We start from the raw sequence: 26823 nt of genomic DNA, 5'->3' as shown, positions 1-26823 counted from the left end.
AGTCAAGCCAGCCACTTCAGAGAAGAGTAATTATTTTCCCAGACAGTTGCTGAATTTATTTCTGTTTATGTGAATACAAATGTTGCCACAAAGGGACGTTTGTGGGGAACTTTTGCAGCTCCCAACACAGAAGAAGAGGTCAGTGCTATAGCTGGAATGTGACTGAAAGGACACTTTTACCAAATAAACTCTTTATCCAGCACATAATTTACTAAACTGTAGTGCAGGTTTGTTGCTTAACATCCTGTTTATTGAGCTAATTATGTGAATTAAGTCTTTATAGACACCGATTTTATTTAGTTCCTAGACAAAGAGATAAATTATTGTTTTAGTATGAAAGGATTGTCTTCCTCTATTTATAAAGGGCTATATTCAAGTAGTGAACAGGGCTGATTCAGCCTGAGGGCTGCTAGTTAAATAGGCTTGTTGTAAAACAAGTCTTATAAAAGATTTTATCTTTTAACTGGCTGTAAGTATTATTTCAGCGGATTCCTTAAAACCCTTTTTGTTTTCGCTCCACACACTGGTTTGAAGGGTGTGAAAGACAGCAGGTAGAAGACTGTATCACATACCTCAGGAAACCTGTGAAAACTAGCAGCTCACAGGGTGTAATGGTGCACGGTACCGGGTTCACAAGAACGAGTCCAGACAAGAGTTTTAGCAATAGTCCCGATGTTTGTTCCTTTTTTGGTGCTGTTTTTCTATTCACTACCCTAAATGCGGCCACACAAACATTTAAACAGTGACTACTTCAATGCTTTTGTTAGTGTTGTCCGCCCGCTGGATGTGGAATCTTTTTATTAGTCGTCTCTGTCAACACAACATAGATACGCCTGAACAATGACTTCCTTTTATGCTTGAAAGCCAGAGCTTCTTACAGTGCCTCGTGAAATTATTCGGTCCCCTTGAACTTTTTAACCTTTTGCCACATTTCAGGTTTCAAACACAAAGATATAAAATTCAAATTTTTGTGAAGAATCAACAACAAGTGGGACACAATCGTGAAGTGGAATGAAATTTATTGGATGTGTCAAACTTTTTTAACAAATAAAAAACTGAAAAGTGGGGCTTGCAATATTATTCGGCCCCCTTGCGTTAATACTTTGTTGCGCCACCCTTTGCTGCAATTACAGCTGCAAGTCTCTTGGGGTATGTTTCTATCAGTTTTGCACATCGAGAGACTGAAATTCTTGCCCATTCTTCCTTGCAAAACAGGTCGAGCTCAGTGAGGTTGGATAGAGAGCGTTCGTGAACAGCAGTCTTCAGCTCTTTCCACAGATTCTCGATTGGATTCAGGTCTGGACTTTGACTTGGCCATTCCAACACCTGGATAAGTTTATTTGTGAACCATTCCATTGTAGATTTGCCTTTATGTTTTGGATCATTGTCTTGTTGGAAGATAAATCTCTGTCCCAGTCTCAGGTCTCTTGCAGACTCCAACAGGTTTTCTTCCAGAATGGTCCTGTATTTGGCCCATCCATCTTCCCATCAATTTTGACCATCTTCCCTGTCCCTGCTGATGAAAAGCAGGTCCAAACCATGATGCTGCCACCACCATGTTTGACAGTGGGGATGGTGTGTTCAGGTTGATGAGCGGTGTTGCTTTTACGCCAAACATATCATTTTGCATTGTGACCAAACAGTTTGCTTTTGGTTTCATCTGACCAGAGCACCTTCTTCCACATGTTTGGTGTGTCTCCCAGGTGGCTTGTAGCAAACTTTAAATGAGACTTTTTATGGATATCTTTGAGAAATGGCTTTCTTCTTTCCACTCTTCCATAAAGGCCAGATTTGTGCAGTGAACGACTGATTGATGTCCTATGGACAGACTCTCCCACCTCAGCTGTAGATCTCTGCAGTTCATCCACAGTGATCATGGGCCTCTTGACTGCATCTCTGATCAGTCTTCTCCTTGTTCGAGATGAAAGTTTAGAGGAACGGCCGGGTCTTGGTAGATTTGCAGTGGTCTGATACTCCTTCCATTTCAATATGATTGCTTGCACAGTGCTCCTTGGGATGTTTAAAGCTTGGGAAATCTTTTTGTATCCAAATCCAGCTTTAAACTTCTCCACAACAGTATCTCGGACCTGCCTGGTGTGTTCCTTGGTCTTCATGATTCTCTATTATTATAATTGTTGTTATTCAATATTTCATTATGGCCCCTTGTAGCCAAACAGACTCCCAGCTGTCAGGAGCATCAGGAGTGGTAATGACCTCATGGCTTTCTTGTGTTGTTGGTTTGTCATGCTTCATTTATGATGTCAAACCGCTAAAGGCAATGAGGGTGGCTGCACTAATAGGCTGTTCATCATGGTAAATTAGTGCACAACAAGAGAGCTGGCACTGACTGTGGACAGAAAGAAAATACTAAATAAGTTGGTCAGTTTTTGAGTATTTATTCTTGTAGAAATTCAACTAAGAGTTAAAGGGACAGAAGACCAAATGATTATCCTAAAAAGCAGTTTAGTCAGAGTTAAAGTATTACTGCAATTAAACAGTTTATCACAAGTTTCATTTTTCCCCTGGATAGAAGGTTTTTTGGTCTTATGAATACATTGTCCCTTTGGACAGAAACCAATAAAAGGCCCTTTTGTTCTGTCTGCCTGATTTGCTTGCTTATTGCAGTAAGTTAGAACAAGTCAGGCTCTATGTAATATATGGCTTTAAAAGACTAATTGTTGAGCTATATACAGGTCCTTCTCAAAATATTAGCATATTGTGATAAAGTTCATTATTTTCCATAATGTCATGATGAAAATTTAACATTCATATATTTTAGATTCATTGCACACTAACTGAAATATTTCAGGTCTTTTATTGTCTTAATACGGATGATTTTGGCATACAGCTCATGAAAACCCAAAATTCCTATCTCAAAAAATTAGCATATCATTAAAAGGGTCTCTAAACGAGCTATGAACCTAATCATCTGAATCAACGAGTTAACTCTAAACACCTGCAAAAGATTCCTGAGGCCTTTAAAACTCCCAGCCTGGTTCATCACTCAAAACCCCAATCATGGGTAAGACTGCCGACCTGACTGCTGTCCAGAAGGCCACTATTGACACCCTCAAGCAAGAGGGTAAGACACACAAAGAAATTTCTGAACGAATAGGCTGTTCCCAGAGTGCTGTATCAAGGCACCTCAGTGGGAAGTCTGTGAGAAGGAAAAAGTGTGGCAGAAAACGCTGCACAACGAGAAGAGGTGACCGGACCCTGAGGAAGATTGTGGAGAAGGGCCGATTCCAGACCTTGGGGGACCTGCGGAAGCAGTGGACTGAGTCTGGAGTAGAAACATCCAGAGCCACCGTGCACAGGCGTGTGCAGGAAATGGGCTACAGGTGCTGCATTCCACAGGTCAAGCCACTTTTGAACCAGAAACAGCGGCAGAAGCGCCTGACCTGGGCTACAGAGAAGCAGCACCGGACTGTTGCTCAGTGGTCCAAAGTACTTTTTTCGGATGAAAGCAAATTCTGCATGTCATTCGGAAATCAACGTGCCAGAGTCTGGAGGAAGACTGGGGAGAAGGAAATGCCAAAATGCCAGAAGTCCAGTGTCAAGTACCCACAGTCAGTGATGGTCTGGGGTGCCGTGTCAGCTGCTGGTGTTGGTCCACTGTGTTTTATCAAGGGCAGGGTCAATGCAGCTAGCTATCAGGAGATTTTGGAGCACTTCATGCTTCCATCTGCTGAAAAGCTTTATGGAGATGAAGATTTCATTTTTTAGCATGACCTGGCACCTGCTCACAGTGCCAAAACCACTGGTAAATGGTTTACTGACCATGGTATCACTGTGCTCAATTGGCCTGCCAACTCTCCTGACCTGAACCCCATAGAGAATCTGTGGGATATTGTGAAGAGAACGTTGAGAGACTCAAGACCCAACACTCTGGATGAGCTAAAGGCCGCTATCGAAGCATCCTGGGCCTCCATAAGACCTCAGCAGTACCACAAGCTGATTGCCTCCATGCCACGCCGCATTGAAGCAGTCATTTCTGCCAAAGGATTCCCAACCAAGTATTGAGTGCATAACTGTACATGATTATTTGAAGGTTGACGTTTTTTGTATTAAAAACACTTTTCTTTTATTGGTCGGATGAAATATGCTAATTTTGTGAGATAGGAATTTTGGGTTTTCATGAGCTGTATGCCAAAATCATCCGTATTAAGACAATAAAAGACCTGAAATATTTCAGTTAGTGTGCAATGAATCTAAAATATATGAATGTTCAATTTTCATCATGACATTATGGAAAATAATGAACTTTATCACAATATGCTAATATTTTGAGAAGGACCTGTATAGATGACACCATCTTGCTGATGAAACTGTTGGCCTTTTGGTTAATAAAATGCGTGCAGCTTTGAATAAATGCATTAACCTTTAGGAGCTGGTTTTCAAAAAACAGTATGGATAAACAAACCAGTGGTGCAGTTACAGCATGAAGGATGTTTTTCTGTTTAATCCGAGAGCAGGTTTTCCTTGTGTTGATGAATGTGTGTTAACCTCTGCACCTGGTTTTCACATGCAGCAGGAACAACACTGACAGGTAAACATAAATTAAAGGGCTGACTTATTCCGTCTTTCTCTAGAAAGGTTAGAACATTAAGTGCTGTTCTTTTGACATTGTGACCTCTAAGGGGGTAAAACAACTTTTTGTTTAAATTTTTATTTAACAACAGCAAAAAATCTTTTACAAAACCTAACATGTGCGCTTTGTGTCCTAATTCACCTTAGAGTGATGGGAAAGGCAAATAGCCTTATTTACCCTCGCTTTACGTGTTTCAAGAGCATCGATGTTCCTATTGGAGATAATTTGAAATGGATTTTTTCCCATTATGAATCCTAAATGCAGTGGAAACATTTACTCAAAGTTGGGAAGTGACCTTTCTCATAAATTTGTCTGTTGTAAAAGCATCTTTACCCTTTTACCCGTCTGTGCTGATACACACCTTCCCGAGTGTTGAGTAGTTTGTGAGGGTTTCCTTTATGCCGGGATGTGGTAGGCTGTCGCAAGGGAAAGCATTTGCCGGTAAGGAAGGAAAGACCTCACTTTTCCCTTCTCATCCTGTTGATTCTCAATTTAATTTTCCTGGATTTAAAGCATTGATCACAGAGAGGCCGTGGAGAAAATATGGCACAGCAGACAAAGGTTTCTGAGTTATTTTTTAATTAATTTAATTTCTGATTCTTTCTGACTTGGATCAGATTTTCCAAGTTACATGGAATTGGCCCAGAACTTCCTGATGCTCTGCATCTGCATCTCATATAAAGATTTGTAAAAAAGCCTAAATTCATCTTTTACTGTTGCTGTATATTATTATCCAGAAAAATCAGCAAAAATGTACTCCTAGTTTGAAGGAATTTATTCTGTGAGGGGAAAAAGTAAGAATTATTATTATTGTTAGCAAATTCAGCATAAGCACACGTGTTGGCACCCTTAAGAATTCTTAAAGAAAGTTTTCTAATTTATACTTTTTAAAAAGGGGATCAGATTGTCTAGGAACTTGGAAAAAATAGGTTTCCCTGCAGCATAAACATGATTTGACAGAGACTTATTTTTCAGACACTCCTACAAATGGGAAAGTAGAAGGGACCTACCATTCAAGTTAGACAGATGTGTGTTAGTCTTAAGTCAAGAAAGGCCTATAAAACAATCTGTACTTTCCTAAACCTACCTATATTTAGTGAGGGCAATTAATAAAAAGCTACATAAAACAAGGCTGGGTGAGACCTGAGTTTGTCTTCCAAACGTGCACACTGACTAGAATGGCAAGCGACGTTTAAACTCCCAAAGATAACCAACAGAGGATGGTAAGGTAAGGTAAGTTTATTTATATAGTGCTATTCAGTAACAAGACATTCAAAGCGCTGTACATGAGGAAGAACAATTACAATACAATCACAAAGAAAATAAACACAGATACAGACAGAAAAACAAATCAAATGACACTTATAATCCTTGAGAGTAATAATAATTAATGATCCTTCCAAGTTTACTGGTAGAAATTGGTTCCAAGCCACTCTTCATAATAAAGCATCTTATGCTAAAAGAAGATGATAATATTGATAGTCTCATCATTCCACTGAAATCTAACTTGGGAAGCTGAGTCACTGGTACAAAACAGCTTTAATCCACATTTTCAGGTGCTAATAATATATTGCTTTTACTGGTACTGAAGTTGAACTAAGTAATAACAGTCCATTGTAGTTTAATTAAGAAAGCTGGGTCGGTCATTGGTGTAAGAGCAGCTAAAGTCCAAATTACTAATAATATTTGTTTTTCGCTGGTAATCCTTCTGATAAAACTAAAAATTAAGAAAAAATAATGAAATACTAATAATAATTGGCTTTTGCTGGTAATCCTTCTGAGAAATCTGAAAATCTATGAAAAGTAATGAAATCACACATTTAGGTAAAGTAAGATAGGAGAAAAAAAAATCATATTTCAGACTATTCTGAGCAGAATAGAGTGAAATAGTACAAAAAACCTCAGCAGGTGTAAGCAACACACACATAAGTAAAGATTTAGCAAGGGTACAGTGGAATCTTGAGGGTGCGAATATATATAAGTCTGAGTGGGTTTGCTAGAATTAGACTGTCAACACTGATAGAAACGCCATTGTCCTTGAGAAGAGAGGTGAAAGTTTTATCAATCGGCCGCATAGTCCTATCAGCACACAGCTGGTAGGGGAGTGCTGGGGAAGAGCGTCATGTTTATATAACATCCAGGAGATATTTTGTCGATAGCCAGTTAGCAGAAGTTGCCAAGGCCACATTGGGGCGCCAGATTTAGAAAAACAATAAATGTTGTGGTTCAGGCAGTTGTGAATTTCCAACTACCTTAAGAGTTTTACTGGTATGTCTCAATTGCAAATCCAAATAGCCAAATTTCTGGTACTTTCCGCAGATCTCGAGCGTACAACTTCTCCAAGATTATATGCCAGGCTGCGATTCTGTTCAAAAATCGTGTCCAACTTGTGATTCTGCTCTCTTAACATTCCAGTCTGAGTGTTGATCGCTCTACAGACTCCATCCAACATCGCAGGCAGCTTTAGAATGGTTTGAACAGCTGCCCACATTTTGCGAATCACTCAATAAGCCAGGTAACCACCAACTCCAAAAAGCAGAAATCCTGTTATCAAAAGTCCAAATATGTACATATTTTCTATGTCCTCGACTGACATCGTAGTCAGGCACACAATCTTCCACTGCTGCCAAGAATCCATTGTGTATCCAGAGAAGAACGTCCCGTTCTTCACACAGGAAGAAAAATTCCTGTGTGAGATTATTCTACTAAATTTATTGTAAGTCATTTTCCGTCATTACCAGGGGTGCTGATATATGTTGAGATGGCTACAGATATGATTTAAGCTAATCTGTCACCCTGAACTGACAACCTCTTGGCCTTAATGAAGAATCAACAAATGCATTATGCTTCAAATGTGTGGAGCTTCTCAATTAAGTCCACTCTTGCAAGTGTTGTTGAATCTTCTGACATCTGAAAAGACTTTCCTTCCTCTGCTTTTTTGGAAAAAGATTTGCATTGGAACTACAAGTACATTTAGCCTGTTTATCAGGCCCTGTATTCAATAGTTTAATAAATGTTGTCAGCAGGGCAGTGGACCTAAAATATACCTTCAGCAGCTCATCATATCAGCTGATAAAAATAGATGCTTCCCTCAGAATAAATGAACTGGAGATATCCTCTTGCAGTTCAGAGCACAGACTCCCTTTGTTTGTTTTTGTTTTTTTGATTAACAGCTACAATAACAGTGTGTTTTATTGCACTGAAAGGAAAAATACAACTGAAATGTTCAGATTAATTAAAAACTAATTATGGTGACACAGTGACGCATTAAAACGGTGTACTTTGTATGCTGAGGTCATTTTCAGTTTGTAATCTTTTATCTTGGTGTACTCAGGCTCTATGATAAGACAAGGCCCTGATAAAGAGGAAGGGGAGACAAAACGGCTTTTACTGCCATCTAGCGACAGGAAATAAACGTGCATTTATTGCCAGTTTTCCAAATGACATTGAGTTGAATCAAATGTTCTAAAATTTGTGGGTCTATTTTCCTTCTGGCACCAGATTATTTCATTTCTGAGATTCTTTAAATTTTAAGTTGTAAGTGAGCTTTTAATAGGCTTCCCCTCCCCTGGCCTCATTTTACTTCCTGTTTGTTGTCACAAAGTAAGAAGGTTTATCTAAATGTGACCAATAACAGCTGACAGCAGGGATTTTCTCATGTTGTAGGGGCATCCTGTGACCCGTACTTGGAAAGGATTAATAACAAATGCAAAACTGCTAAATGATTTCTGTCTCTTTTTCATGTGACATGAGTCATATTTTTAGCTTTAATTTTATTTCTCCTAAAGTTAACACATTTACACTTAATTTCTACACTGTGAAACCAAAGTCAAATTCCTTGTTTGTGCACATAGTCTTGGCCAATAAATCTGATTGTGATTCTCTGCTGGTGGCATTTTACCACACGAGTACATTTAGTCTTATTTTGAAAGTCCAACAAAAGGTGTATTTAGAGTTTTCATTTTCACTATAATTTAAAACTTGTCCATTACTCTTTTGGTAATATTCCACGGTATAAAATTGTTGATCCTGGTGAACTACTTGGTCTCTATAGGGCTTGTTTTTGTGCATTGCATCCGGTGGTCTCTAAAACTTCTTCTTTCATGATCTTTGTATGAAAATTTGCAACTGAAAACAATTGGCTTTTAATCATATTTAAGTTATCCCCCCAAAAAATTCAAGGAAAATCTGATCCATCTGTTTGTAAAAGCAACCTTTCAGCTGGTCTGATTCTGGTGTTTTGCAGGAAAGTACCTGTCGCTGCCCCCCAGCCTTCAGCAGATGCAGACAATGCTGCAGCCGTCATCTGAGACCTCTAACCTGTTCCGCATGCGATCCCTGAACCTTGGAAAGTCAGACCCTTCACTCACCTCTAGTGCGGTGAGTGATTGCTGTTTCTGGTCCTGTTTTGGTGTTCTGCTCCATGTTATCCTGTTACCATTAATGCTTCATTTAAACCAAACTTTGTGCTCAATTTGAGTACATTGTGATATCGGTGTACATAATTAATATGGAACAATTCAAATCATAATATATTTTCTATATATAACTAGAGTTTTTACTTAATATTCATGTAATTATCAAACACATGAATACATTACATCTGAAATGAACTAAATTGTAAATGGACTGAATTTATGTGGTGCTTTTCCAGTCACACCGACAACTCAAAGTGCTTTACACTAGAGCCACGTTCATCCAGTCAGACTCACCGCTACACACACTTTCATAGACAGAAATGCAGATCGGCAGGCAACTTGGGCTTAGGTTAACTTTGCTGACTTGTGGCAGGAGGAAGCTGGAATCGAACTTCGAACCTCTCTGCTCTACTCTGAACCAGAGTTTCCCACATTTCAGCTGTTATTTGACTATTTTCTAAAGCTGGCTAACCAGCAGTTTAGATGGTGTAAGACTTCAGTATAACTTTGAAGAAAAATACCAATAACACAGTATAAACAGAAATGTATTATAGGATCCACAACAAAAAAGCAACTCTTATTCCTCCTGCTGCTCGAGTAATAAATTGACTATTACATATATGTCATTTAACCTTTTATTTATTTGATTTTACTTGTTGTGTTTAAGTAAAAATATGGAATATACACCTACTAAATTTCATTATACCTATGTTTCCTATGTCATGCATTAAAGCTATGTATTGTAATAAGGACTGGACATTACATATGCAAGTTTATTGTTAATGCAATATCACAAAGAAGTGTTTTGACTGCAGTATTAGCTAATTAAATGTGTACCTTGCAGTTTGTTGTTTGATGCAGCAGAGCATGTTGAAGGAGGACAATAAGATGTTCTGGTCAAGTCATTAAGAAACTACAACTAGGCTGTTTTTCTTTAGGCAGATTGAATGTTTTCAATAAAAACCTGTTGTTGAGATGAAGGTAATGAATTTCATTTGTTTATAGTTGCATTCAATTTAAAAATACGTTATTTATCCCAAAGGGAAATTCAACCTTGTTGTAGCTCAATTTATACAGGTGTTTTCCCATTGCTGGAACGGCTACTCACCATCTGGGGTCTATGCTTGTAATGAATCCAAAGCAGAAAGACGATTAACACTGTTACATATTTGTTAAATTCAACATTACCTATGGCATGTTTTCCTAATATCATACAGCACTAGTTTTAATATTCTATTTGGCCATTTTGATGGAATCTTTTTGTCCTTTTTGCGACAACCAATATAGAGCTTATTGTCTAAGATCAGAAAGCCATTGTGATGGTGAAAACAAGGCAGCAATATGTGTGAGAAAAGCACTAGTTAATCACAACTAATGCCCCTTTTCCACTGGCTCGTTGTAGCCGGCGCGGCTCTGCCCCACTCGGTTTCTCTCTACTCGGTACGAAAACTGTTGTGTTTCCACTGACCCGCCGATGGCTGAAGCTATGGCGGCTGAAGCATCGCCTCCAGCCATGAGTGTAGTGTGCTGTGCTGCTTTTAACGTTACTGTGTTATATAAAATATAAATAGAAAATAAAAACATAAATAAGCTAAATACTAATAACGTTTGTATTAATATATATGCAGGAATGTCTCATTTATGTTGTTTTATGTCTAAAATGATCCACTGGGATAATTATCTGGACCACAGCCCAGCCAGAACTTAGAAATTCAGGCTCAGGGGTTCTGATGTGAGGGAGTGTGGCAGGAGAAGCAGAGAGGAGAGACGCTGCTGTCTGGATGGTGAAGCTCCAAAGTTTGCCTTAAGAATTTATAATTTTGGGCTTTATGAGGAGGTTTTTCTTTCAGCCACGGCAATAACGAGGACAAGGACTTAAAAGCACAAAACCGCGGACTTATGACCTCTGAAGTTAGTTTTAGGTTGGATATTGCATATTCGTGCTCCGCAGATTCAGCGGGCTCGTCCTCCTGTTTGGTCCGATGCAGGCAGTCTGATTACGGGCAGCTGCTCTCTGCCTGCTCCCTCCTCCTGCAGACGCTAGTTCGCTAAAGAACCAAACACGTTGTTTCATGGTGGTATTGTTTTGTGTTTTTTTTGGAAATGTTTGTGCCTTTGAACAGATGATTTTATGTGTGATCAGCTGGTTTAGGATGTTATGAAATACAGCGCTCTGCCTGCATGTATTTCAGAAAGCTGATTTGTCCTTCTCTTTTCTGTCAGCCTTCAGGCTGGTTTATGACCTGCTCCAGCCACTGTGGTCCTTAATGTTATTGTAGTTGCTCTTGAGTTTTATTAACTTTTCCCTGCTATGTCTCAACGAAAACCTTCTCATTTCTCCTCCTCGCACAGCCAACTAGTGAACATCAGTCTGGTCACATCACATGTAGTCCAGATTCAGCCCCGGTCATACCTACTCAGGAGCAGGGACCAAAAAAGTAGGTACCGGTACGGAAAAAAACTGTAACGGAAACGCTCGCAAAGCGAGCCGAGTGGAGTCGAGTAGGGCCAAATCGAGTGGAAAAGGCGCATAATATTGCAATATTAAACAATGATATCACATTCATTATTCATTTTTCCTGCAGCCCTAGCGTGATATAAAGAAACAAGCAGGCTTTCAACCTATATCAAGTGTACAGTTTGGCTTTAAATTATTCATACCCCTTGCAGATTTTGATTTAAAATAATTTTCATTCAACCAAAAAGTGTTTCTAAAACAAAATTAGACAGTTATCCCTCAAAAGATAATAAAATGACGGAGAGCAAGTATTAAATTTGGAAATAAAACAGAATCATTTTTATTTAAATTTTATTAAAAAAGCTGTGTCTAAAATTATTTATACCCTTTACAAAAATCTATAAAAAAATATTTACTGGCATTGCAAGAGGCAAACTTGTTTGGTGATTACCTTCAAGTCTTTGAGGTTGAAAGGCCTCGTTGCCATCACCCTAGACTTTAGAGTCGTGGACAGATTCTCTCAAATTTGGGTTCGGACTCTGGCTGGGCACTTTTAAAACTTTCATTTTACTTCCAGTCAGAAGAGACATTTTTGTAATAGTAAAAGATTACTTTAAACCTTAATCTGCTACAGGTACAAATAATGTTGGGTTTATCTGTAGCTCATTACATAAAATCCTGCTTAATAGCTGCCACCATGGTCAGTAGTTACATAGTTGTCCATCCTTGTATTGAGGTTATAAATCCAAGTCAAAAGCTGACCTTTTAACCCAAACCATAATATCCTCTGCTGATTTTTACTTCTTTCTTCCACAGAAGAGACTGGACAACTCAAAAAAAGCATCTCATGGGATACGATTGGTTCACATATATAATATGTACCTAAAATGCCTCTGTATTTTGACAAGGGGGCTTTACTCAATACAGCCTAAGTATTTCTGTAACATCTACCATTTCTAAATAAAGCTGACAATCACATCAAACGTTACACATCACATCCCATCCTGGGATTCTCTGAGCAGAGGATATTAAAGGCATTATAACAGATATTTGTGATTATTTTGGCAGTTTTAAACCAGGCTTACTGTAAACAGTAGCTAGCTCAGTTATGTGTTTATCTGTTTTCCAGGTTTTCCTTTTAGTGTCATTTATTGCTTCTGACCTGTGGTGTAGTGGCTGGAAACAATATGTTTAATTAATAATGGTTATGTGTTTCTGCTGCCATCAGATTAATTTAAGTAGTTTAAAATGTGTTTTAACGTGACTATTTTTCTGGAACTTAGAACTGGCTGTTAAATTAGATTCACACTAGCATTATAAAGGCCTGGACATGTTACTGACTCCTTCTCAAACCAGAGGACAAAGACAACCTTCGTTGTGTTCTTGTTCTATTTTTTCATACCGCATGGATGGACAGTGTGCAGTTGTGATCTCATTGTCTGAGCTGTGAGATGCAATCAAATTCAGAGGCTGGTCTAATGATGTTAGGCTGAGAGTCATTCCCATGTCTGTGCTCTATATCAGTTAGAGAAAAGGTTAATTTAATAAGAACACATGTGAGGCTCATGTCTGTGTCTCTACAGATATGTTAGAGGGTGCTTTTAGAAGAACTGTGGGGATTTATTTTTACTCGCTGTCACTGACCCTCAGTGGTAGAAGCAGGCCGAGCCAGAAAAAGGCACCGTAACCTAAACTGCAAGAAAAATATTTCCCCACGTCAGTTTATGTTCAGTTTGGTTTTTTGTTTAGATGCAAAATTCTTAAAATAAAATATCTATATGCAAATATCTTTATATCTATATAGATTTGGAAATAGATAGCTTTGCAGTTACTAAAAATGTATGTATCGTGTACATTTGATTAGTTTTGTCAGAATTAAAAAGTTAAGTTCCACTTCCCTTGCCATTTGTGTACACATGGGGGCGCTAGCACGTTTTCCCTTAGTAGTTGAGCTCTCTTTCTTGTACCAGGCACAGTTAAAAGCCCTTGGTTATTTTGGCCCTACTGTGTGAATGATCACATAATTCCCTGTAACGTAATTGTCCTGCAGCTCATGCATTGATTTAATTTAGGTTTTACAGCTTGACAACCTCAGAGAACACTTAACATCATTGACTTTGCCAGAATTTTGAGATCTGTTTTATTGTGTTTCTTGACTGATCCTCTTATAAGATGATTGATCTGACAGCTACCACAGGAAGGTCGCAGCTCACGAGATAAGGACACCTCAGCAGGAGAGATATGAGAGCCTGTAGCTAAATACAATCCGTATTCTCTTACCAAGGAAGCATGATTTAAAAGATTTATTGATTTGCATGAATCAGGCTGTGGAGGTGGTTATTGTTAATATTGCTGTTATGATCTTAATTTGATATTTAAATACAAGCTGTAAAACTGGGAACATTCATTCTCGGTCTGATTCTGTAGTAAGGATTGCTGCTGTATATGTTTAGGTAGCAACTGCAGCATGACTATAGTTCTGGGGTTAGATAAAGGTCGTCGCAGGCCCTGTTGCTGCCTAGTATTAATGTGCATTTTGGGTGATGCCATGGCTCATAATTTACTTTCTAGGCAGTCACACCCTGCATCATTTCTGTTGGCAAAGATCAAATTGAACAGCTCTGCTCTGATCCCATTTTACCTAGATGTACTACAAACTCATTACCTAAAACTATTTTAAAATTTCATCTCAATTTAAAGTGTAAAGTACTCAAGGTCACTCACCTTTTTTCCTATTTTACATTCGCAGTCTTTTGCAGAAAGCATAATGGAACACCCACTGTGAACTACTATCGTACAGAAGAGCCTATTACTCACCAATGTGGTTTTTCATGGCCAATACTAGCTTCTGCTTTTTTAAGAAATTTCCAGTTTTGAACAATTCCATTGTAGCCAGCTCTGGCTGTATATTGAAGGTAATTGCCTTGTTGGAACTTGAATCTTTGCCCCAGTCAAGAGTCTTTTGGGGCCTCTAACAGGTTGTCTTCCAGGATTGTTCTGTATTTAGCTGCGTCCATCTTGCCATCAGCTTTGACAAGCCTACCTGTAGCTGCTGAGAAAATGCATTCCCAGTTGCATTTTGCTGCCTTATTATATATATACAAGGGTTGGACACTGAAACTGAAACACCTGGTTTTAGACCGCAATAATTTATTAGTATGGTGTAGGGCCTCCTTTTGAGGCCAATACGGCGTCAGTTCGTCTTGGAAATGACATATACAAGTCCTGCACAGTGGTCAGAGGGATTTTAAGCCATTCTTCTTGCAGGATAGTGACCAGGTCACTACGTGATACTGGTGGAGGAAAACGTTTCCTGACTCGCTCCTCCAAAACACCCCAAAGTGGCTCAATAATATTTAGATCTGGTGACTGTGCAGGCCATGGGAGATGTTCAACTTCACTTTCATGTTCATCAAACCAATCTTTCACCAGTCTTGCTGTGTGTATTGGTGCATTGTCATCCTGATACACGGCACCGCCTTCAGGATACAATGTTTGAACCATTGGATGCACATGGTCCTCAAGAATGGTTCGGTAGTCCTTGGCAGTGATGCGCCCATCTAGCACAAGTATTGGGCCAAGGGAATGCCATGATATGGCAGCCCAAACCATCAATGATCCACCCCCATGCTTCACTCTGGGCATGCAACAGTCTGGGTGGTACGCTTCTTTGGAGCTTCTCCACACCGTAACTCTCCTGGATGTGGGGAAAACAGTAAAGGTGGACTCATCAGAGAACAATACATGTTTCACATTGTCCACAGCCCAAGATTTGCGCTCCTTGCACCATTGAAACCGACGTTTGGCATTGGCATGAGTGACCAAAGGTTTGGCTATAGCAGCCCGGCCGTGTATATTGACCCTGTGGAGTTCCTGACGGACAGTTCTGGTGGAAACAGGAAAGTTGAGGTGCACATTTAATTCTGCTGTGATTTGGGCAGCCGTGGTTTTATGTTTTTTGGATACAATCTGGGTTAGCACCCGAACATCCCTTTCAGACAGCTTCCTCTTGCATCCACAGTTAATCCTGTTGGATGTGGTTCGTCCTTCTTGGTGGTTTGCTGACATTACCCTGGATACCGTGGCTCTTGATACATCACAAAGACTTGCTGTCTTGGTCACAGATGCGCCAGCAAGACGTGCACCAACAATTTGTCCTCTTTTGAACTCTGGTAGGTCACCCATAATTTTGTGTGCATTTCAATATTTTGAGCAAAACTGTGCTCTTACCCTGCTAATTGAACCTTCACACTCTGCTCTTACTGGTGCAATGTGCAATCAATGAAGACTGGCTACCAGGCTGGTCCAATTTAGCCATGAAACCTCCCACACTAAAATGACAGGTGTTTCAGTTTCATTGTCCAACCCCTGTATATATTTATTTTGTGGTTGTAATTTTCCAAATTTTAAAAAAGTTCAAGGGATATAAATAATTATCCAAAGCACTATACATGCAGAGTACATCAGTCACTTACAATCTCGCCTCAAAAGTGTTTTGCACGATTGCTACTGTTTCCCAGTGTAAAGGGAAGAGATTTTAATTTAATAAGTTAGTCCCCATTACCAAAGAACTGGTATCACTGCCTCCTCTCTGAATCTTCAACACCATAGGAAATTAAAATTGGATATTTGGATAAAGGCTAGCTGGCTAACATGTCACTATATCCTCATGAAATATTTGCCTCTTCAGGACTTCGTCTAAAGCCACTCTGTCCTACTGTCTTAACAATAAGCTTGGAGGAGATGAGTAAAACATTAAACACAGATGCTTCAGCTTCTCGATGCTTAATCGTTGATGTCAATTTCTTTTTAGAGTTTTGATCGTCTGTTTGAAAATTTGTTTTCTGTTTTTGGGGAGATGATTTTCTGACACCGTATTGCAACAGTGTAATTAACAGGGGCCAAGATGATGCCTGTGCATTACAGTAACAGAATGGCATCTGTCATACTAATAGTTATGGGATGCGGAAGTACAGCAATCTAGTCACAGAAGATGATTGGGTGGAGGGCTGCCAGCATAGAGGCTGTATTAAAGAATGAGATTGTCAAATCAAACAATGCTTACAGCATTTTCAAAAACAGAGCTGCACAATATATTAACCTGCAATTGTCATTGCAGTTTCTATGGATTCAATATGGCAGTCTCTAAAGGACTGCTTGGATGCATAATTGGTAGGTTATGTGCCATGCTATAAAACCCTGCTCGTCAGTAATATTAGTCCGCTTGAACAGACTTACACTGTCCTTTATGCCCACACCTGACTCTGATCTCTGTGATTCTGAAGCTCAGAGAGAGTTTAACATTTTCATCACAATTTTCAAAAATAATGTTGCAGTGACATGTTTTCTTCCCTATATTGTGCAGCCATATTTAACAATATTTTTGGTAGTAAAATGATGGTCCAAAGACAGATATAAACACAAGTTTTGCTTAGATTAGAATGGAGCACTCTGATTTATTTATTTATTTTATGGGTGATAATTGAATTTTATTAATGTTTTGAGAATAGGATAAATTTAAATCACACCAGGAAGAGTTAAATACAGGTCCTTCTCAAAAAATTAGCATATTGTGATAAAGTTCATTATTTTCCATAATGTCATGATGAAAATTTAACATTCATATATTTTAGATTCATTGCACACTAACTGAAATATTTCAGGTCTTTCATTGTCTTAATATGGATGATTTTGGCATACAGCTCATGAAAACCCAAAATTCCTATCTCACAAAATTAGCATATCATTAAAAGGGTCTCTAAACGAGCTATGAACCTAATCATCTGAATCAACGAGTTAACTCTAAACACCTGCAAAAGATTCCTGAGGCCTTTAAAACTCCCAGCCTGGTTCATCACTCAAAACCCCAATCATGGGTAAGACTGCTGACCTGACTGCTGTCCAGAAGGCCACTATTGACACCCTCAAGCAAGAGGGTAAGACACAGAAAGAAATTTCTGAACGAATAGGCTGTTCCCAGAGTGCTGTATCAAGGCACCTCAGTGGGAAGTCTGTGGGAAGGAAAAAGTGTGGCAGAAAACGCTGCACAATGAGAAGAGGTGACCGGACCCTGAGGAAGATTGTGGAGAAGGGCCGATTCCAGACCTTGGGGGACCTGCGGAACCAGTGGACTGAGTCTGGAGTAGAAACATCCAGAGCCACGGTGCACAGGCGTGTGCAGGAAATGGGCTACAGGTGCCGCATTCCCCAGTCCTGGGCTACAGAGAAGCAGCACTGGACTGTTGCTCAGTGGTCCAAAGTACTTTTTTTGGATGAAAGCAAATTCTCCATGTCATTCGGAAATCAAGGTGCCAGAGTCTGGAGGAAGACTGGGGAGAAGGAAATGCCAAAATGCCAGAAGTCCAGTGTCAAGTACCCACAGTCAGTGATGGTCTGGGTGCCGTGTCAGCTGCTGGTATTGGTCCACTGTGTTTTATCAAGGGCAGGGTCAATGCAGCTAGCTATCAGGAGATTTTGGAGCACTTCATGCTTCCATCTGCTGAAAAGCTTTATGGAGATGAAGATTTCATTTTTCAGCACGACCTGGCACCTGCTCACAGTGCCAACACCACTGGTAAATGGTTTACTGACCATGGTATCACTGTGCTCAATTGGCCTGCCAACTCCCCCGACCTGAACCCCATAGAGAATCTGTGGGATATTGTGAAGAGAACGTTGAGAGACTCAAGACCCAACACTCTGGATGAGCTAAAGGCCGCTATCGAAGCATCCTGGGCCTCCATAAGACCTCAGTGCCACAGGCTGATTGCCTCCATGCCACGCCGCATTGAAGCAGTAATTTCTGCCAAAGGATTCCCAACCAAGTATTGAGTGCATAACTGTACATGATTATTTGAAGGATGACGTTTTTTTGTATTAAAAACACTTTTATTTTATTGGTCGGATGAAATATGCTAATTTTGTGAGATAGGAATTTTGGGTTTTCATGAGCTGTATGCCAAAATCATCCATATTAAGACAATAAAAGACCTGAAATATTTCAGTTAGTGTGCAATGAATCTAAAATATATGAATGTTAAATTTTCATCATTACATTATAGAAAATAATTAACTTTATCACAATATGCTAATTTTTTGAGAAGGACCTGTATAGTGATATGAATCGTATTAAACCTTTATCATTGTCTTTTAATTGCATGCTTTTACTAGAATAAGACAAAAACCTTAAAATCACTTGGAATAATAAGTTCCTCAAAGCTTTAAATTGTTTGTGTCGTGTTGAATCTTTTTGCCTTTAAACCTCAGTGACAGACTAAGATGAAAAAATGTTTTCACCTGTGCTAAACACCTAATAAGTGCCCCTTTTGACTTGTCAAACACAATAGTGTGGAATATGATTATTTCAACTAAAAAGGTAATGGCCCTTTCCTCGTTAAAACTGTCGGTTTTAGCTTTATATTGGCCACTTAACAAGTTAAGGCCTTTAAATCATAAAAAAAAGTTCTGTACAAAGGGTTGATTCTATTCTATTAGTTTTATTTTGCTGCCTTGTAAAAAGGTTCCTGTGAAAGTGTGACAGCCCTTGCCTGAAGGCAAATGGCAGGTGACGCAAGCTCACTTTCTGTTAAACCTCAGGGGAAGGAAGGGACACAGTGGGATCACATCATTAAAACAGCTGCAGTCAGACCTCAAATAGAGGCATGTGATTTTAAAAATGGTTATATTCAGCTATCTAAATAAGAAGGTAAAAATATTAAATAAGCAAAAAAGTAACAGAAAAAACACTATTAAAATAAAAGTAAGTGTTGGAACCTATAATTGAATGTGTTTTTTGAGGATACTTTTTCTTACCCCTTTTTTGTTTTTGTTTTTGCAATATTTTTTCAGCTTTATCCTCTGTCTGCCGTTCTTTATCCCTTTGTCTGTCTGGACCCCTGTTATTGTCTTTTTTTCTGCTCCTGGGTGTTCATAGCTCTGTCACAAGCATGCCACCGTCCTCTTGACCGTGATGCTCTTTGGCAGAAAATCAATAATTCACTCCTGGCATGATATGGAGATAAGATTGTCATAATCCTGATATTGTGCCTTTGTGGACTCTCATTTTCCCTGGTAATTGTCAGTCTGTGATGTCCTTTGCTGATATCAAGGTGGTCACAGTAATTTGTTGTTGAAAAGAATAGGAAAACCCAGCACTTTACACAGACAAACATACGTTATACCATAAACAAGTGTTGGCACTGTGTTATGAAAGTAAAACTAGTGGGTGAAGATGCTTCAGAGAGCTGTCTAGAATAACTGCAAGAGTCATAATGATGGTATGCCGGAGCTTAAAGATTCAGCCGCTGGTTTTTATTCAGCAGTCCGCCAATGTCTTAGGCTTTTAGTGATCCAGTGGTAGCAGTGGTTGCATCCATCTTTCCTCTGTCAGTCTGTCTACTTTTTGTTCTCCCGTTTATCCATTTGTTCATCTGTTTCCCCCATCTATCCATCCCTTCTGATTATTCATCATCTGAATCATCTGTCTGCATCACCCATTTGTTTAAATTATCCATCTGCTAGTCTGTCCATTTATTTGTCAATCTAGTTTGTCCGTCTGTTTGTCTATTCAACTATGTAGTAGTTCGCATGTCTTTCTGTCCCTCCTTTCATCAGTTCCTTTGTTCACCATCCATCTCTTCACTCACCATCCATTCGTTCGTCCATCCATCTATTTGTCTGTTTGGCCATCAATCTGCTTGTCTATCTACCCTGAAGCCTTTCACTTTTGCAGGCTTTTTATTTATAGTGTGAGCACTGTAGAAACATGAATTCATAGTCATGTTTTGTATTTATATCAAGAATTTTCCGACTTTTGACATGAAAAATGTGTCAAACCACCAAAGGACTCCCAATCCTGGCAGGAGTGCTGAGAACTCTTTGTCACCTTTATAAAGTAACTAGAAACATAGAAATCTGGCATTGTTTTTGCTTTTTTAAGGCCGATCCGGCTTTAAGCTGATGTTCATAACTTCCTTTGTTAGTATCACATAAACAGATCCTACTTCATCCGTTTGAAATGAACGGTCTTTATTTGGTTTATACCGGCTGTAATGCCTTCACATTCACTGTCTATAATTCAGATTGGCCCTCACAAAAACACAAAGAAGGCACAAGAAATATAAGATGAATGACTTGTCAATGCAAATACAAAGTCTTAGCATCAGCCTTTTTGCTGCATGGAGTTTTATCTAGTTAGAGGTTTTAAATCGGTCTTGTCAAACAATATAAAAAAAGTCTTGTTTATCACATTAAGTGGTTGTAACTCTTTCATCTACTCTGCTTTCATTGGTCCTTTTAACTACTGTTACAAAGTTCATGTTTGGATATTGATCTCATACTTCCCCAAAATATAAACATGTGTTTTTTTTACCCTTTAAACATCTGTGTGGAATGTAAATGGACCTGTCATTGTAGATAAAGTAGTTTCAGTTTAGACACCCAGCCATCTGCTCTGTTTGAGATATCATTTTCTCTCTTGTTTAATTCAACTGTGACAGTGTTCTTTGCAATGTGGCTGCTTCTTTAAAGAGATGCACATGAATAATAAAGGAACTTTAGACTTAAGAGAACATAACTCATGAAATCAGTACAAACATTTACAATTACTACTGCAGATATATAAATTGAAAATACAGAGGAGACCCAACTGCTCCATTGCAGCTATTTGTTTCTCTGTTACTATGGTTTTGCTTGTTGTCATGGTTTGAAGATGGGCCTTATCCATAGGGAGGTTGGCCCTGCAGGGTTTCTCATGCCTAGATGTTCTTCTTTGGCTCTTACTGATACAGTTTTGCACTGCTTTGTATGGAGGGAATTGACTCTTTCTCGCTTTATAGTTTTCCTCCCAGGTCGTTCCCCTCCTCTGCCCACCTTACATCTGCAGGCCACCTTTTGCTCTGATAAGCTGAGGCAAAGCAGAGGCTGCGGGTCACTCAATCAGCACTCTCTGCATGCTTTCGTTGCCAGCTTTGGCTTTTTCTCCAAACACAGTTGACAAAATCTCAGCTGCTCACCTAGCAGGAGGAATGGAGTCAGTCGTTACTCTGATGCTTTTCTGATGCCGTGTTTCAAGGCCTTTGGCTCAAATGGCTAGCCTTCATGCTGGCCCAAAAACCCAAAGCAAATTTTCTTTGTCAGTGACCTTTCTGTTTTATTTTTTTTTAGTTTATTTCAATAATGCTTTTATTTATTTATTTTTGGTCGTTTTAACACGAACATTTCAAACATTTCTTTGTGCAAAATGACAGTTGAATATCAGGAAGCTTGTTCATCATCTCTTGACTTGACTCTTCGGTTGTGGAAAAGCAAACTGTTTCTTTTACAGAACTATTGAAAAAGTGGCTTTGGTGCTGGTTAAGAACTTGAACCTCTTTATTGGGAAAGCCTAATAATGACCACTATAGGTACTTCTACATTATGAAATGTAATGAACTTGCATTGATACCTCTAGTATGTAACCCAAACACCAGATATGACACTGATGCACAAATTCTGCTCTTAAAGGGTGCGTTTGATTTACCAGCCAGGGAAGTTCTTATATCATGGGCTAGTAATGGTTCATAAATATCCAATCACATTAGCTGTAGCTTTAAGTTAAAGACCAGGTGTCTCGGAGGTCTCTTGCATTAACATGTCAAAAATGATCTTTGGTCATTTCACAACAAAATAACTTGCCTCTGATGTCTGAGAAGCTAGCATCATTACAAAAAGACCTTCAGTTCTTCAGAATAAAAGCATTTCTGTTAATAGTTACTCAGAAAGTCAACATCCTCCTTTGTTTATTCACTACATTGCTTATAGCACTTTATTTCAATATTTACATTAGGGCTGAAACCATTAATCGGATTAATCGTGAATATTCGATTATTGAAATAATCATCAACTAAATTAGTAATCGAATAATGGTTAACTGGAGTACACCGACTCTAAAACATGTCAGTGCTGAAAGAACAAACCACTCAGAGCAATAATGTTCTGAGTGGTTTGGCTCCAATAAAGCCAAAATTAAGAAATATATATATACATTTTGCATTTAAGATGGAAAAACCTTTGTCTGTAAACATGCTCTTTCCAGAACTCCTCAAGTGACATAGTTTTAGCTTCACCTGGTTCAAACTCTATAAATAATCTCCTATTAAGCAACTTTAGCTATCCGATTATTAATTGATTAATCAAAAAAATATGACAACAGATTAATCAATTCGTAAAATAATCGTTAGTTGCAGCCACATTATATGCAATTTGTATATTATAGGAAATGTTCATATGTGACAACAAATAATTCGGTAAGCAGGAGAAAAGCTTCCAAACTCTAAATAGTTTACTATATAGAGCATATAAAGGTATTGTTTTTCAAAAATAAAAGCACTACCGTTTTAATTATTTCAGAAATGTAACGTTTTTCATTTAACATTATTACATGTGTATTGATTTATAACGAAGTAACTATTTTGAATTAATAATATTCAACATAATTAACTGAAGTCCAATTGTTAAATGTTCATGTGTTTAGTTAGGCCTAAAAATAAAAAGGATATGATTTTTATCCCTAACTAGATGGGAGAATATTCAGTCAAGTCGGAAGTTTGTGAACATTTCTGCCTTAGTTATTTGGTAAATGAATAGGAGTCTAGTTTAATGTCAGTGCAGGAATTATGGTGGCTGTTACAGGTCTTCATGGCAGAGAATGGTGTTTTTTGGAATCTAATAAGAAAACACCCCTCCCCTGTATTTCTGTAGCTCCAGATCTTCATTTTGAGTCCAATATGGAATTTTCCTAATTGTTCCTTTAAGCAGCCAGTGAGCTGAGCACATCTGAGCCGTGGCTCGGGACTTGTCTGTTGAACATAACAGGATTCTTTAATTCCCTCGGGTAATCTGGAAGGCATTGTTAAAGCGAAAAAGTTGACTACTGTAATCCTCGTCTCTGAAGCCTTAAGGGGTTTATTCAAAACAGACCTCAGCTCTCTTATCAGTACAGCAGCAAAATGACTGCTTACTGTTGGAACGCCACTGGCTATGAGGAAAAGTTGATGTTATGGTCACCTGGTAGACAGTGCTGCATACCAGTTCTAGCAGCTGGTGTACTTGCTAAGAGAAACTGTTTGAGCTTGTTTGGAGTAAGGAAGGGGCCAACTTAATATTCACAGAGCAGGAGCACAGTGAATGGAAATGAGTGAGAGGTTGGGAAAAGGCGACGGAGGAGGTGGGGGCAATGAAAACAGAGACTGAGACAGAATGTGAAATTGCAGGATAGGACTGGCACCAGGATACAGTGAAACAACTTATTTTACAAGTGCTAATAACCCAGGATGCTGTGGAGATGCAGAGTTAGTGTGAAGGTCGTACTTTTTTTTCTCGGTGCCTTAAAACTCAGCCTTGTGGAGCTGCAACAGTGCGTGAAATTGTTGGAAATTGACACAGGATATGCAGTTGTTTATATATAGCAGGTTATGCTGGTTGATTCCATTATGACGATGTCTCAATGTGTGAATGCAGGATGCATGTTCAATGTACAGACCGGTTTCCATATTTAAATTGCATTATGTGCACAGTTATTAGATGAAGTTGAATTAATTTATAGTTTTGAGGATTCATTTTATTATTGAAATACAACTACTGTAGTAATCTTGGTCATTCTAAAATGTAAAGAAAACCTGAATATTTCAGAACATTATTGAGATTGTGGCTGTTTTAGGTGACTATCTGTACAACTATTGGGCAGTTGTTAGTGTGCAGAACTATTATGTTGGTATGTTGTTCATTTCTTGAAGTACATTAACTCGAAATTTACAATTTACAAAGATTTCTGACATTACTAAACATCAGTGACCAATATTTCCACCTTTCTTTTAAATTAGTCAGAATCTTTTATTTGTGGATTCTTGATAAGAGTTTCTCTCTTCTAAGCAGTTGATAAAACCTTTATGAAGTCTGTCATTAGATATTTGCCGCTCCTTTTTAAAGAAAAAAGATTTTACCTTGCGTGTCCTTTCCAGTGGTGGTGGTGGGGTTTCAGCCTTGCTCACCTTGGCTGTACAGGTCCTTCTCAAAATATTAGCATATTGTGATAAAGTTCATTATTTTCCATAATGTCATGATGAAAATTTAACATTCATATATTTTAGATTCATTGCACACTAACTGAAATATTTCAGGTCTTTTATTGTCTCTAATACGGATGATTTTGGCATACAGCTCATGAAAACCCAAAATTCCTATCTCACAAAATTAGCATATCATTAAAAGGGTCTCTAAACGAGCTATGAACCTAATCATCTGAATCAACGAGTTAACTCTAAACACCTGCAAAACATTCCTGAGGCCTTTAAAACTCCCAGCCTGGTTCATCACTCAAAACCCCAATCATGGGTAAGACTGCCGACCTGACTGCTGTCCAGAAGGCCACTATTGACACCCTCAAGCAAGAGGGTAAGACACAGAAAGAAATTTCTGTACGAATAGGCTGTTCCCAGAGTGCTGTATCAAGGCACCTCAGTGGGAAGTCTGTGGGAAGGAAAAAGTGTGGCAGAAAACGCTGCACAACGAGAAGAGGTGACCGGACCCTGAGGAAGATTGTGGAGAAGGGCCGATTCCAGACCTTGGGGAACCTGCGGAAGCAGTGGACTGAGTCTGGAGTAGAAACATCCAGAGCCACCGTGCACAGGCGTGTGCAGGAAATGGGCTACAGGTGCCGCATTCCCCAGGTCAAGCCACTTTTGAACCAGAAACAGCGGCAGAAGCGCCTGACCTGGGCTACAGAGAAGCAGCACTGGACTGTTGCTCAGTGGTCCAAAGTACTTTTTTCGGATGAAAGCAAATTCTGCACGTCATTCAGAAATCAAGGTGCCAGAGTCTGGAGGAAGACTGGGGAGAAGGAAATGCCAAAATGCCAGAAGTCCAGTGTCAAGTAACCACAGTCAGTGATGGTCTGGGGTGCCATGTCAGATGCTGGTGTTGGTCCACTGTGTTTTATCAAGGGCAGGGTCAATGCAGCTAGCTATCAGGAGATTTTGGAGCAATTCATGCTTCCATCTGCTGAAAAACTTTATGGAGATGAAGATTTCATTTTTCAGCACGACCTGGCACCTGCTCACAGTGGCAAAACCACTGGTAAATGGTTTACTGACCATGGTATCACTGTGCTCAATTGGCCTGCCAACTCTCCTGACCTGAACCCCATAGAGAATCTGTGGGATATTGTGAAGAGAACGTTGAGAGACTCAAGACCCAACACTCTGGATGAGCTAAAGGCCGCTATCGAAGCATCCTGGGCCTCCATAAGACCTCAGCAGTGCCACAAGCTGATTGCCTCCATGCCACGCCGCATTGAAGCAGTCATTTCTGCAAAAGGATTCCCGACCAAGTATTGAGTGCATAACTGTACATGATTATTTGAAGGTTGACGTTTTTTGTATTAAAAACACTTTTCTTTTATCGGTCGGATGAAATATGCTAATTTTGTGAGATAGGAATTTTGGGTTTTCATGAGCTGTATGCCACAATCATCCGTATTAAGACAATAAAAGACCTGAAATATTTCAGTTAGTGTGCAATGAATCTAAAATATATGAATGTTAAATTTTCATCATTACATTATGAAAAATAATGAACTTTATCACAATATGCTAATATTTTGAGAAGGACCTGTACACTTAACATCTTGTACTTCTTGGCACTCCAGGTAGGCTGTAATTCAGGTATATACCAGTGTGGAGAAATTACAGGTCTTTTTTCCCTCTTACCGGGGATCTTGCAACCCTGTTAATCATTTGCAGCAATATGCTTGATGGTTCTGATTCACTTCCAATATCTTAGTCATTTTAAGAGTGTCGTATTCTACTGAAAGGCCTTTCACAATTTTTTACTTTCTAGAGTCTGTTCTAAAATCTTTTTTTTTATTTCAGCCTGTTTTGCCTGAGAAAAAGAAGCTGCCTAATAATTATGCATGTCTCGGTATCAGGTGTTTATCTCTTTAAGCCACAGCGACCCTCAATAGACGAGTATACACTCACCAGCCAGTTGGATTCATTTGCCTTTGACGTTTCTTGATTCTTCCTGGTATAAAATGAATGAGATCTTGGAAACATTCCTTAGAGATTTCTGCCCATATTAACATGATGCATCAGGCTGTTGACTGTGGAGGCCATTGAAATGGTGAACTTATCGTCATGTTCACGAAGCCAGATTGAGATGATTAGAATTTTGTGACATGGTGCTTTATCCTGCTGGATGTATCCATCAGGAGATGCAAAATTATTGTCCTAAAGAGACTGACATGGTCAGCAACAATATTTTGGTATTGCTGCTGACAATGTTGTGGTGTTTAAACAATGCTGAGTTCGTACCATGGGGTC

The 26823-nt window shown here is 39.0% G+C and overlaps 1 protein-coding gene across 4 annotated transcripts in view; it reads left to right on the top strand.

Annotated features, from left to right (window-relative positions):
• The window catches only part of mast4 (microtubule associated serine/threonine kinase family member 4), a 147473-nt gene that overhangs the window by 39102 nt on the left and 81548 nt on the right, over positions 1-26823 (top strand). For all 4 annotated transcript variants that reach the window (XM_047372084.1, XM_047372083.1, XM_047372085.1 and 1 more), the window contains exon 3: positions 8838-8971. In XM_047372084.1, the coding sequence (XP_047228040.1) occupies positions 8838-8971 (134 nt within the window). The remainder of the gene's footprint in view (positions 1-8837; positions 8972-26823) is intronic.

This window comes from Girardinichthys multiradiatus, chromosome 8, assembly GCF_021462225.1.
Source record: "Girardinichthys multiradiatus isolate DD_20200921_A chromosome 8, DD_fGirMul_XY1, whole genome shotgun sequence".
Taxonomy (NCBI): domain Eukaryota; kingdom Metazoa; phylum Chordata; class Actinopteri; order Cyprinodontiformes; family Goodeidae; genus Girardinichthys; species Girardinichthys multiradiatus.
The sequence above is the reverse complement of the archived record's forward strand: the minus strand, read 5'-3'. Positions and strand labels throughout refer to the sequence as shown.